This window comes from Miniopterus natalensis, chromosome 1 (assembly GCF_054644295.1).
Source record: "Miniopterus natalensis isolate mMinNat1 chromosome 1, mMinNat1.hap1, whole genome shotgun sequence".
In the NCBI taxonomy this organism is placed as follows: domain Eukaryota; kingdom Metazoa; phylum Chordata; class Mammalia; order Chiroptera; family Miniopteridae; genus Miniopterus; species Miniopterus natalensis.
Genome location: NC_142081.1, coordinates 41,104,242 through 41,117,863, shown reverse-complemented (window position 1 = coordinate 41,117,863; position 13,622 = coordinate 41,104,242). Strand labels below are relative to the sequence as shown.

Here is a 13,622-nt window from a genome sequence, read left to right as displayed (position 1 = left end):
CCATACCTATTAAACAGTAACTTCCTACTTCTCCCTCAGTCCCTGGCAACTTCTACTTTCAGTTTCTATTAATGTGTTTATTCTAGGTACTTCATGCAAGTGGAATAATACAATATTAGTACTTTTGTGTCTGGTTTATTTCACTTAGCACAGTGTCTTCAGGGCTCATCCATGTTATATTTTTTAAGGCTACATAATATTCTATTATATACCACACTTTGCCCATTCATCTGTCAATGACACTTGGGTTGCTGCTACCTTTTGGCTACTATGAGTAACGCTGCAATGGACACAAGTCTCTGCTTTGGATACGTACCCAGAAATGGAATTGCCAAAGGCCAGATAGGGCTGTTTAACTTTCTAAAGAACTGCTATATTGTTTTCCATAGCAACTGGACCATAGCTCTCCTAGTGGATATAATGGGTATCTCACTGTGGTTTTGATTTGCATTTCCCTAATGACTAGTGATATTGAGTATCTTTTCATTTGACTTAGACTTTTAAAACTTAATTACTAATATAAGGTGTCTGTTAATCTTAAAATCTAGATAACCAGATGGTTTTTATACTGTGTTTTTCACATAGCATTTCTTCATTGGAAAGGAAACCCCCGGTCTTACTTAGCCTTAATATAAAAATAATATAACAAAACATATAAAGCTTCTAAGAGTGTCCTATAATTTCTCTTTTGAGTTTTGTTGTATTAAGCCTTTTTTTTTTAAAGTTTACAAAGATTTGGCTTCAAGTTTTTAACAGAAGTCTAACTTAACATTTTCATGATTTATATATATGTAGGTAACTATAATACAAATGTGAATCATGCTTGTTTGTAAAACACACTTAACGGTGGCAAAGTGATTTAACTTGATATAGATCATCACTGAGAGTTTATGGCTTATGTAGTTGCTTTACTTTTATTTTTTGGATGACTTGGAATCTAAATATATTTTCAGATACTAAATAACTGGGCATAATTATAAAGGATATTTACCAAGCCCAAGAGTTACATTGTAAAAACAATGTAATTATATTCTCATTTCTTCAACAGCTCAATGTAAGATATAATCAAGAATAAACATTTTTAAAAATTACCAATTAACCATTCACCTATCCCAAATACTTTACTCTGATAGACAACGGAATTTACTTAATACTCATATGCTAATGTTTAAAACAGAAAAAGGAAAATCAAGGTTAAACTTTTTACGGTGCTGAATAGTAGCATAGCAGTTGCCCTAACTAACTAATAAAAGTACTCTAGTTGCTTAAGAGATACAGGCTTAGAATGAAGAGAGAGAATTCATCAGGCTACCATGATTTTCTAAAAATAGCTGTTAAAACTCTTTCTATTTATCAAGAAATTTAATGATTTAATTTCATTTTCCAAGCAAATTTCTTTAAATAGAAAACAACATATTTACCTACTGAGATGAATATTCTATTCCCCATGACAGTTACAGTCCTTACTGTAAATTAAGAAACTGACAGGTTTATTAATTAGCCATCTAACAAAACCCAGCTTCCTGAACTCCTAGGCTGGATAATTGTAACAAAAGCCAGAGTCAATAACAGCAGAGGCAGGCTCAACAATGCTCAAATCTTAACTTAAACAATTGACTAGACATCTGAAAAACAAATCACACGCACACAATACATATGTGTGTGTGTGTGTATATGTAATAAAGTATACTCACCTGAGGACCACCATATATGAAGAGCACAGTAGGGTATTTCTTTCCAGGTTGTAAATCATGAGGTTTGTAAAGCATCCCATACAATGTAAATCCAGTAGTACTTTCAAAAGAGAAAATTTCTGGAGGGGTATAGTCAGGAAGAGGACCTGCAAGGAAATAACATACAGGGTCTGTAAGAGAAGTTATTATGGGACATCTGCAATTTGAGAGCAAGGAAAAGAGAAACCCACAACGGCAAACAAATAACTGACCATCCCCCTTTCAGGTGATACTCAAAAAATTAAGCAACAACATTTATCTTTAAAAAAGAAAACCTAATGAACATATCAAACTATCTATTTCAGAAATAAACACACAGTATTCTGAATAATCCTTGGAGCCTAGGAGGTATTTACGTGCAGAACTATACAAATACTTTGTGCTCGGTTCGGTGTAACTTACTAACCGTTAATACATATATCTGATTAGAAACTGGAAGCACAAATTTATCTCAGTCAATTTAACCTGCTCAAGGCAGGTGATCAATAAATATTTGTTTCTGATTATTAGAGAATAAGCCTAATCAGAAGCCAGAAAAAAAGAAAGTCACGATCAGTCTTTGGTTTACCAAAGCTATACAGATCTATCCTAAGTATTCTGTGTATACTGGAAGATGTTACAGTTTAAGCAGAATCATCATCATATTACAAAGTCTGCTTGTGCACATTAGAACATACCTACACCCTGTGGTTTTATAATAATTCTTAATCCCTTAGCAAATATTAATGCATGAAAATATTTAAAAGGAAAAAAATTGGGGGAGATAGTGGATTAAAGGATATATAAAATTATTCCATTTTTTTGTATTTAAGAAATCAAACATTTTAAAAATAGATAATTCACCGTGCTCTTCACTCCTATACAGAACAAGAGTTCTTTTATTAAGACGGCCAGTGCAAGTCCTTTAAAAGTTTAAGAAAGCTACCAGCTGGTTATTCCCTAAAGCTGTAGCTTCACTGCTCAAAGAGTATTACTAGTTCAGGGCACATTATCTTCAAGTTCATTTGTTTATCTGGGAAATCATCCAAAAGTGTGAGAATCAGTTTTCCTGGCTGATATACTGACTATTTTAATCCTATTTTCAAAAAGGCCTTCCAGGCCTGCTCCTGCCTAGAGTGGGAGGTAACCCATTTTACTTGGTAGCTGATAAGAGTAGGAGGGGTGGGATCCATCAGAAACCCAGCAGCTTAGGAGATGGGAAGACATATCACATAGGTTTTAGAGCACGAATGTACTAATCCTACTTAAGACCAGGTTCAGGGAATGAGTACCTGCTGAATCCAAAATGGTGGCCCAAAATTCCTTCGTTTTGCAAGTTGGGTCATCATCATGACTTGATAGCTTATAAAGGGACACAGAGTGTGGATTCTTCTGGTTACTGTACTTACTTATAAAGAAGTCACAATGCTAGAGAAAAGGAGAAACAGTTACTTTTTCCTCAGTGAACAGTAACAAAGGTTATCTGCTACATCTGCACTGATGTCAGAGGAGTATGAGTCTGACCATTTATGTACACACATAATGCTGAAATTAAGGCTAAAATTTTCAAAGTTTTTCCTAAGAGAATCAGAGTTCTGCAGGCCAATTTCACCAATTTCCAAATTACTCAAAAGGAGTATTACAGGAGTAGAGGTTTTTTTTATGACAGGAAATCCTTTTCAAACAGGGACTTAATACCCGGCTGATGCAGCAAGAGTGAGAATAGCCACGGTCGGTCAGTCTCGTCACTTCTCCAGGATTCACATAACTGACCACGTACAGGTGATGTTCTAAAGGAGAATCTTTGGTGCCTTCAAAATATACCAGCTTTCTGACTTCATCAACTTGGATCTGACAAAATAACAACAATATGTAACTTAACCAACAATCCCCAATTTTATTTAGAAATCATATGAATCACCCTTTGATTTGTGCATCTTTTTAAAAATTTGTCATAAATGTTAATAAACCTGTCTGTTTTGTTCATGACTTATAGCTAAGAACATCCTGTCAAGAAGAAGAAAGGGCACCAGAGTTGCACCACTGGTAGTTTCCTATATGGTCAGAATGTGTGCTTTTCTTAAAATACAAGAATTATTCCATTAAAATGACAACCCTCTACAGGAAATTAAAAAAGTAAGAAAGAGAGACACAAACACATCACATAAATAAGCATGACATAAACAAAGACATTGATGCACATAATGGACAGTAGTAGACAGACATACAGGCTGCCCAAATAAAGCTCAGATCTATGTAAATACAACTTTGGGGGTTGCCTAGCTATTATCCAACCATTACACCGCATGAGGTTTACATTAGTGTAATTTTTTGTTATCAAAACTTAGAATTCTGATTATTCTCAGTTAACAATAACATCCAAGGTCCCTAAACAGGAAAAATTTTATTTGGATATATAACCAGAAGGCCATGTGAGACTCTCAGTGAAAATTAGACTTTAATATCATAAACCCTATGATAGTCTAGAGTTTTTACCAACAAAAACAAACCAGGGACCTGGATCTTCATTCTTTCTCAATCATCTGGGGGCTATGAGTGACTTCTCTTAGTAGCCAGTATACACAATTCTTCAATAAATCTCCAAATCAACTTGAGGAAATCACAGGCCTTCACTAAGTCCTGGTAGCATACATCAACTTAACTATATGTATCACACATATAAAGAATGGAGTTCTTAGAGACCTCATGAAACTGTCCACCTAACTGAAAGATGAAACAAATAAGTTATTATTTGTTTTCATAAGATACTATGAAAGGCAAAAGAAAAAAAATTAGAATTCAATGAATAACCACAGAAAGCTACATGCTGAGAGTGAAACAGGGTGGATTTCCCTCCTTTTCCCTATCAATCTACACTCTGTATAAATTCCTATCACTCATCGCAGATGTTGGATGAAATTTTAAATTTGTGAGATAAGATAAACAGGTGAATGAAAGAGAATCACTACCTCAGGAGTAAATGTAACTTCTAATGTAGAAATGACATAAGTAGTTTGTAAGAGATTTAAAAGTAATTTTTAAACTATGTTTTAATTTACAATTTTTGCTAGACTTGAGAAGTATGGACTTCCCCTTCCCTTATTAAGTAGCAACACAATATGTGAAAATGGTGACCTGTAGTAACCAGTACACATCTAATACCAGGGACATAAAATGTGTGAGATTTATAATTTAAATTAACATTCTTCTTTTCCAACAACTTGTGTTCTTTTAGGTCCAAACTTGGTATTTTCAAAACACTGGGGGTCATATGAAGTTGTACTACTGATTTTTAGCACTGCATATACACAGCAGACGTTGACCAAACCAAACCTATCAGCAGAATAACAGAACGCACATTAGATCCATGCCGGCCAAGGACTTCCCATTCACCACTGGTAATTGCTATTTCCTCTTTGACAGGACACTTGAAATCACCTAAAGATAAACATAGTTATGATTCAGCACTTTATACCAGACTATATAAGCAAATAAAACAATAAATAATAGTATTCTAAACTCTTTTTCCCCCAAAAAGGTACATTAAAAATGTCAAGTTATGTCGGGGTAATGAAAATGTTTTGGAGCTAGTTAGAGGTGGTGGTTGCACAACACTAACACTGTGAATATACTAAATGCCACTGTTCAGTTTTAAATGGTTACTTTACGTTATGTAAAGTTCAACTTAATTAAAACGAGATCTACCATTAATAAAACATCCAAGTTATGAGTCTTCATAATACTCTGGATAATGATGGAATAACCCATGCAAATAAAGTGAAAGGCAAAACTGACTCTCATGGCAATGCCAGGAAAGAACTCAGAAGCACCTGTATTCATAGGCCTTTGGTCAGACAAAGAAGTCTAGTGGGTCAACAAACGCATTTCTTCTAGAAATGCAACATTAACCACTTAAAAAGCCACAGGAGGAAAATTTTAATATAATTGTCCTTCATTTGCCAAAAAATAAACTGGGTATTACCATATTAAATGCCAACATGCCCCATTTGTCTTCCCGAGGCTCTGCCTTGGCAGATGAGGCTCCCTGGGTGGTTTAGGGAGAAAGTTAAAAACTGGGAACTATTTCTTTTTGCCAAGCTGCTGCTAACTACGGCTGTGGAGGCGGAAGCCCAGGACAGGCTGGCAGGATGACAGTACAGGGTCTTAACTAGGCCCACTCATATTTAAAAAATGGATTTATTTTCTTTTTCTTAGATATAAAAAGTCAATCTAGTACTTTAAATTTGACGGCCAGGAAATAAATATTATTTAGCATATATACATAACAAGCACTAATTGTTTCACATTATAGCCACTTAAGGAAGAAAACAGAGAGGAAGAGGAAAATATACTGGATGTTAAGGGAAAGGAGGAGGCCCGGAGCAAGGCAGGCTAAGAAAACAAGAGGGGAAGGAGAGGTGGGCAAATTGAAGGGCCCAAAACAGACACTGAGAGGGAACAGGGCCAGTGTTCTAAGATGAGTATTAACTGAGGGAATAGCTCTTTCTTAAAAAAAAAAAAATTTTTTTTAAAAATATATCTTTATTGATTTCAGAGAGAGGAAGAGAGAGGGAGAGAGAGAAACATCAATGACGAGAGAGTCACTGATCAGCTGCCTCCTGCACGCCCCCCGACTAGGGATCGAGCCTGCAACCCGGGCATGTGCCCTGACCGGGAATCGAACCTCGATCTCCAGGATCCTAGGTTGAAGCTCAATCGCTGAGCCACGCCCAGCAGGGCTTTTTTTTTTTTTTTTTTTAATCCTCATCTGAGAATATTTTTTCCATTGATTTTTAGGGAGTGGGAGGGAGGGAAGGGGAGAGAGAGCAAGAGAGACGGGGGCGGGGGGACACACCGGTTGCTTGCTTCCTGCACGGCCAAACTGGGGCTGGGGATTGAACCTGCAACCCAGGTGTGTGCCTTTGACCGGCATCGACCCCAAGACTCTTTGGTGCGTAGGTTGATGCCCTAACTACTGAGCCACACTGGCCAGGGCAATGGCTCTTCTTTTTGAGTTATCATCTTCTTATCATTGTCCTCAAAGTATTTTAGTTAATTAACTACTATTCACAGCTCTAACCCATCTTTATCACTACACTTTCTGGAATTACATAAGTGGATTTAATTTCTGAACAATAGAGGAACTGGTAGCACAATTTCACACTAAGGGCCACATTAAACTAAGGCTCTCAGGGAAGAAACTCTCCATCTTAGATATAAAAGATCTTGCTTGGCTTTTTAAAAAATTAGGCTGAGGAAAGGAATAGTCATAGGCAGTATTTACTTTGCTAGTCCTAAGATGTAGCTGTTTCCTAAATAAGAATATGTAAAAGGCCATGTTGAAAAAACAACCCAATTAAAAACTCAGCAAAAGATTTGGACACTTCTCCAAAGAAGATATTCAAATGGCCAACAAGCACATGGAAAGGTGCACAATGTCACTAGTCATTAGGGAAATGCAAATCAAAGCCATAAAGACAAACCACTTCATACCCACTAGATTGGTTATTATAAACACACACACACATCAGAAAATAATCAAGTATTGGCAAGGATGTGGAGAAACTGAAACACCTGTGCACTGCTAATGGGAACAGAAAATGTTGCAGCCACTATGGAAAAGAGTATGATGGTTCCTCAAAAAATTAAAAATAGAATTACCATGAGATTCAGCAATTCCACTTCTAGGTATACACCCAAAAGAACTGAAAGCAGAAACTCAAACAGATATTTATGCACCCACGTTCATCGCAGTGTTATTCACAAAAGCCAAAGAGGGAGCAACTCAGCTTCAGCTGACATAATACTTAATCTCACTTTGGCCCACCATAATTATATCAATCTGATGTGCTATAACTATAAATAAACTTCAGCGTAGATGGCCACAGTGTTAAAAAAATCTAGCCTGTAAAAATATCTAATAACTACATGACATTCAAAAAATAGCTTTTGTCTGGCCAGCATGGCTCAGTGGATGAGCATCGACCTAGGATCCAGGAGATTGAGGTTCGATTCCCAGTCAGGGCCATGCAGGAGGCAGCCGATCAATGACGACTCTCTCATCATTGATGTTTCTCTCTCTCTCCCCCTCTCCCTTCCTCTCTCTAAAATCGATATATTAAAAAAATAATAAAATAGCTTTTTAAGTCTAGAAATGATATGGGCTCACTTTAAGCCAATTAAAAATTACATTCAAGGCAAAAATAGAAAGCAAAAATAAGTAATCCCACTACCCAGAGATTGTTCACTATGAATAGTTTACGATGTATCTTTCAAGAACTTGGTCCTGTGGGGCAGCGGCAAGATGGCAAAGTAGACAGCAACTGAACTCCTGGAATGTAACTTTCTAATTAGGGTTTGCAAGTATTAAAATAAACATACTCACAAAAACAAAGGAAAACATCTTTGTCCTATGTTTTTACAGATGCACATATTTATACTTTAGTTTATATATTGAGTTTAATGAAGTAGTATTGATGCTTATAAAGTATATAAAAGAGAAACTACATTACCCTGCCCCTCCCACCTTCTGCCCCCCATATTTTTTCTTTTTTAAATAAAAAAGGATTTCTTACTTGGGGCAGGTAGCCCACCACTGGATCGTTTATATTTGCTCTCCTTTAAAATGGATGTAATTTTATATAAATGACGAAAACCTGTTTTGCATTCAGAGGCAAAAATAAATTCAATTTCATCTTCATGACTTTGGGGAAAAACATGAAAGATGTCGTGGATCTGTAAAATGAATAGCTTAATTTACTATACACATTAATGAAATACTACATAAACAATTCAATTAAACTAGAGAAAGACTTGATAAACATACTCTGAAGTATAAATAACTGTTGGTGCAAGTGGCTATGGTATATTTACAATTATGATTTTGCCTGGGCCTTTCAGATTTATCTTACTTTAGTCAAAGACTTCATCCATTGAGAAATAAATGTTTCCAAATGGAGAAAAAAAATGTCAAAGGCTTTTCCTTACTCACTATTTCTGTAATCCTTTGAAACATGGCATGAGGCTTGTTTAAGGATATAAATCTTATTACAGAAATGATAAGGAAAAAATTTTAAACATTTTTTTTCCCAAAGGAAAGGATTCTAACAGTTGAAGGGAAAACAGATGTTTGTTTTAGGTGAATATTATAAAGCTTATATTCAGCAAGCGAGTGAGCTGGCTTTACTTATTTTACATCTTAAGTTTTCCCCACTAAATTGGAAAATGCAAAATTCAACCCAAATTGGTATATTTTGGTATAGTTTGCCAAAAAAAAGTCTTTTCTAGACAGGACTCTTATGGTCCTCTCAGAGGTACTGATGAGGCTGTGTGTCCAGGAACAAGGGTAAACCTGTAGCCAGGGAGATGTAATTTCAATGGCATCTACTCTCTATAACCATTTCATTATTCTAGAACCATCATTCCTATTTGAAATGTCAAAACTAAGCAAATAATATCTGTGGTTACTTTGAACTTAAAAATTCATTCTGATAGTCTACTATAAAACTTCATTTGCTTTAGCATTCTGAGAAGGTATCTAACCAAGTACAGGAGAACAGGCATACATTTATCCAGATGTCTGTTGTTTCTTCATAGATAATTAGTGGTGTCACAGAGTCAGGCACTGACTCAATGAGTCTCTGTCTTTCCATGGCATCATCTTCTACTGGAATAAATAATTCAGGCGAGATCAACACTATCTGCAGGCGAGTCTGCGAGCGATCTAGCAGGATGGACCAAGCACTATTTAAACAAATAAGAGAAAAGCACCAAAAATAAAGCAAGCTCTCATAAAATGAATATTCCCCTACTCTCTCCCCTAGCACCTATCAGTTATTTTTGAAATCATAACAAAAAAATTGCTTTAGTATATGTTAAATTATCATTTACAAATGGCTAAAAGTATTAACTTATTTTACACTTGTTTTTAAAAGTTAAGCCTGAATAGAGTCTTTTAAAGTGCTTTTCTTTAAACTTCCAAAATCACAGATGGCCTCTGAAATTGGTTTCTCCCTCTAGTGTTAATAAATGCCAGCCTCGTAAAACTCCTGTTGTCTACATTAGATAGAACCATATGTAATCATCTTCACATAGGGCTCTACAAATATTTCTGCTTAAATTATACAATAAAAAAAATAAGCACTTACATGTGAGCCTTCAAGCCATACTATTTTAACCACAACTGAAACCATGACTGGCTAAGAGATAATAAAAATGCTATGCACCTATGCTTATAGGATTGCAAATCCAAATGTCCACTTAGTTAAAAAAAAATTCTTTCTGTATAAATAACAACACTGCAAACTTTCATGTGAAAGCAGTTCCAACTGAAAGGCAAACCTAATAGCATAGACATTTCTAAGGTTCTGGATCCAAGTCTGTAAAGACGTGATAATTTAACATACGTACTATTTTCCCTCTGGAGTCCATCCAGCTCTGGCAATATATTCAACTCCTTCAAACAGAATCTCAAAAGGCTGAATTAATTCCTTATCTATCACATCTATAATCTATTAAAAAGAAAAAAAGAAATCTAGTTACAAAAGACTTAGATAAATAATTAGCTTACTAGTCTATTTAAATCATTATCTTTAGTAGCATGACACTTTTTCAGACCTAGGCATTTAAAAAGGCACACAGCATAGAGCAAAACCAGCCGCTGTGGGTTACCTATACTGGTGCTCTCTATGCCTAAAAAGGTTCTAACCACAGGAATTAGCAGAGTCTATGATGGCAGCCAGAGGGGATGGGGGGAAGACTGCGGGGCTGGGTGAAAAAGGAGAAGGGATTAAGAAGTACAAACTGGTAGTCACAAAGCAGTCCACAGGGATGTAAAGTACAGCATAGGGAATAATATAGTCAATAACATTGTAATAACTATATACAGTGCCCGGTGGGTACCTGAAATATTGGGGGAACCATTTTGTAAAGTATACGATTGTCTAACCACTATGTGTACACCTGAAACTAATACAAAATAATATTGAATGTAAACTGTAACTGAAAAATAAAATTTAAAAATAATAAATTAATAAAAAAGAATTAGCACAGTCTAAAAGTCTTTTCCCATACCAACTGAACCCTTGATAATGACTGGTAAAAAAGTTTTAATTATGTTAGGCTCTAGTATCTAAGAAAAATAATAGTTCCTAGTTCCCTGTATTTTATTTTTATTTATCTATTTATTTTACTTTGTAACACTCTTATTAAGAGTAATCCGATATCAGTATTCCTAAACGGTCAACAAGGGGGAACTGAGGTATCAAAGGAAACACATTAGGGATCATATATAATAGACAAAGCCCCTTAAATTTTCTTTTTGCCTTTACACGCCAGTCAATGTGTAATATTTAAGCATAACTGAATTCCTTATTAGGCAAACATTTTTACACACGCTGCCTTCTCTTTACCTTTCTGTGCCTTTCTTTCTTGTTTGACTTCCAGCAATTCTGCCTGGATAGCTTTATCTTGCGGTGCTATCTTTTCCTGAGCTTTCTTAAGATCGGCTAATGCTTGGTTGTACTCTTTTTTAAATTTTTGGTCATATTCTTTTAATCCTCGCCATCCTTGAGCTCTGTGGCACAGTGCTTTGGCATTTGATGGGTCTATTTCAAGAGCCTCCAAACAACTGTCCATTGCTCCCTGCCATTTTCACATCTTAAGTTTATAAGCACCAGCATTCAGTATGCAGCCTAAAGCTACAGGCTGCAGCCTCAATCAACCTGCTTTCTCAGTAACAGCCTTTCAGCCTTCCACATATCTTAACACCTTTGTATACTGTCTAATGGCCATCTCTCAGTTCTGAGATTTGAAAAAAAGTATTTTCAATGTTTTAAGTCTTCTGTTACTAAGGATATTTTATCTACATCTTTTAAATCTACATCTGAATCCTCGGGGAAGTCTTGATGACTGTCACCAGAACTATCTTTTGGGAATATTCCCCAATCACCTCCTTCCTTCAATTCTCCGCATTCTGCAGTAAGATACAATTTGGCAGGTTTTTCACCTTTCACTTCTACATTTTCCAGAATTCTTGCCACACCCATTCCTTTAATTACTTGGCCAAATACCATGTTTCCCATGCAAATAAGGAGTTGGAACTGCTGTGATAAAGAACTGAGAACCATTTGTAATGCAGCCTGCATTGCCATGCTCAGTAAACCCTCCTGGGTTTATAAAATTTTCAACTTCAAACTTTTCACCATAATACATTCTTCACCTGTCCCATTCTGATTTAAGAAGTCTCCACCCTTAATCACAAATTTCTTAATAATTTGATAAAACAGCACCCTCTGAAATGGAGACGTTTCCCAGTGGTGGGTCCAATGTCTTTTTCTCCTGTACACAATGCACGAAAATTTCCTGCAGTTTTGGATCCAACATCTGCAAACAATTCTAGGACAACTCGACCAACTCACTCGCTTCTGACATCCACATCAAAAAAAACTTGGGGGTACTGGGGTCGGAGGGCTTAGCGTGAGGGTGCAACATTTTGACTTGCAGATATGTCTGGAGGCAGATCAGGAGCACCTCATGGCCACCTAGCAGCTGAAACCCAACCAGAGTTCTCTATATTTTAGCCTAAAATATTATTTTTATAATATATTAGTGAAATAGTCCTGAGTAAGCAAACTTTTTCCTTCAAAAGTCTAGCCAACACAATTAAAAAAAAATGTTTTTAATGGGCAAAGGATCTGAATAGACAGTTCTCAAAGACATAGTAATGGCCAATAAACAGATGAAAAGATGCTCAACATCATTAGCCATCAGGAAAAGGTAAATCAAAACCACAATGGGATACAACTTCAAAGCCATTAGGATGGCTATGATAAATAAGATGAATAGTAACAAGTGTTGATGAAGATGTGGAGAAATTGGAAAATTTACACACGGCTGGTGGGAATACAAAATAGTACAGCAACACTGGAAAACAGTTTGGTATTCCTCAAAAGGTTAAACACAGAGTTATCATATGACCCAATAATTCCACTCCTAGGTATCCAAGAGAAATAAAACCATATATCCACATACAAATTTATACACACACATTCATGACAGCATTATTTATAACAGCCAAAGGTGGAAACAACCCAAATGTCCATCCTGATGAGTAAATAAAATGTGCTACATCCATACAATGAAATATTAGGTGATAAAAAGTAATGAAGTGCTGACACATGATGCAACTTGGATGAAACTTCAAAACACCACGCTAAAAATAAAGCAGACTTGATACTATATGATTCAATTTACAGGAAATGTCTCAAACTGGCAAATTTAGACAGGAAGTAGGTTAATGGTTGCCAGATCTGGGGAACGTGAGGAGGTTGGAGGGTGACGATTAAGGAATGTGGGGTATCTTTTTTTGGGTGATGAAAATGTTCTAAAATTGACTGGTGATGGTTGCACAGCTATGTGAATACACTAAAAGTCATTATGAACTTTAAGTTAGTAGACTGTACTGTATGTGAATCAGATCTCAATAAAGCTGCTTTAGTAAGTCTTAAATCTATAATTAACCTTGTGTGCATTCAGCTTATAAGCATTTGACTATCCAAATGGAAAGTGGCACTACAAGAGAAATGTGGGATATTTAATAGAACATAAACATATATCCAACACAGAAGGTACTTCACCAGTCAATAACCAGTGTTTTAAAAATACTGATCTGGAGAATTAACAAAGGCAAACAGGAGAAACTAGTGGAAAAGAGTGGTATGTGTGCATACTCCCATATTCCTATTTTGGGAACCAGCAGAAGTTTTCAAAGTAGAAAATAAGGTCAACCAGGAACCATGATCCATAGATGTGCGTCTGCAAGCTCAACAAGCCCCCAAAAGAAAAAAGTGTACCTAAGAGCTCTAGACTGACTAGACTAGTCAAATGACACAAAAAAATCAACTCAACATT

General features: G+C 35.9%; 1 protein-coding gene and 1 pseudogene across 2 annotated transcripts in view; both read right to left on the bottom strand.

Annotated features, from left to right (window-relative positions):
• DPP8 (dipeptidyl peptidase 8) overlaps positions 1–13,622 on the bottom strand; it is a 49,894-nt gene that overhangs the window by 14,678 nt on the left and 21,594 nt on the right. For both annotated transcript variants that reach the window (XM_016208618.2, XM_016208619.2), the window contains exons 9-15: positions 10,122–10,222; positions 9,278–9,455; positions 8,288–8,447; positions 5,071–5,150; positions 3,411–3,563; positions 3,005–3,140; positions 1,695–1,840 (exon numbers count right to left, since the gene is read on the bottom strand). In XM_016208618.2, the coding sequence (XP_016064104.1) occupies positions 1,695–1,840; positions 3,005–3,140; positions 3,411–3,563; positions 5,071–5,150; positions 8,288–8,447; positions 9,278–9,455; positions 10,122–10,222 (954 nt within the window). The remainder of the gene's footprint in view (positions 1–1,694; positions 1,841–3,004; positions 3,141–3,410; positions 3,564–5,070; positions 5,151–8,287; positions 8,448–9,277; positions 9,456–10,121; positions 10,223–13,622) is intronic.
• On the bottom strand, positions 10,700–13,622 carry LOC107533791 (peptidyl-prolyl cis-trans isomerase D pseudogene; annotated as a pseudogene).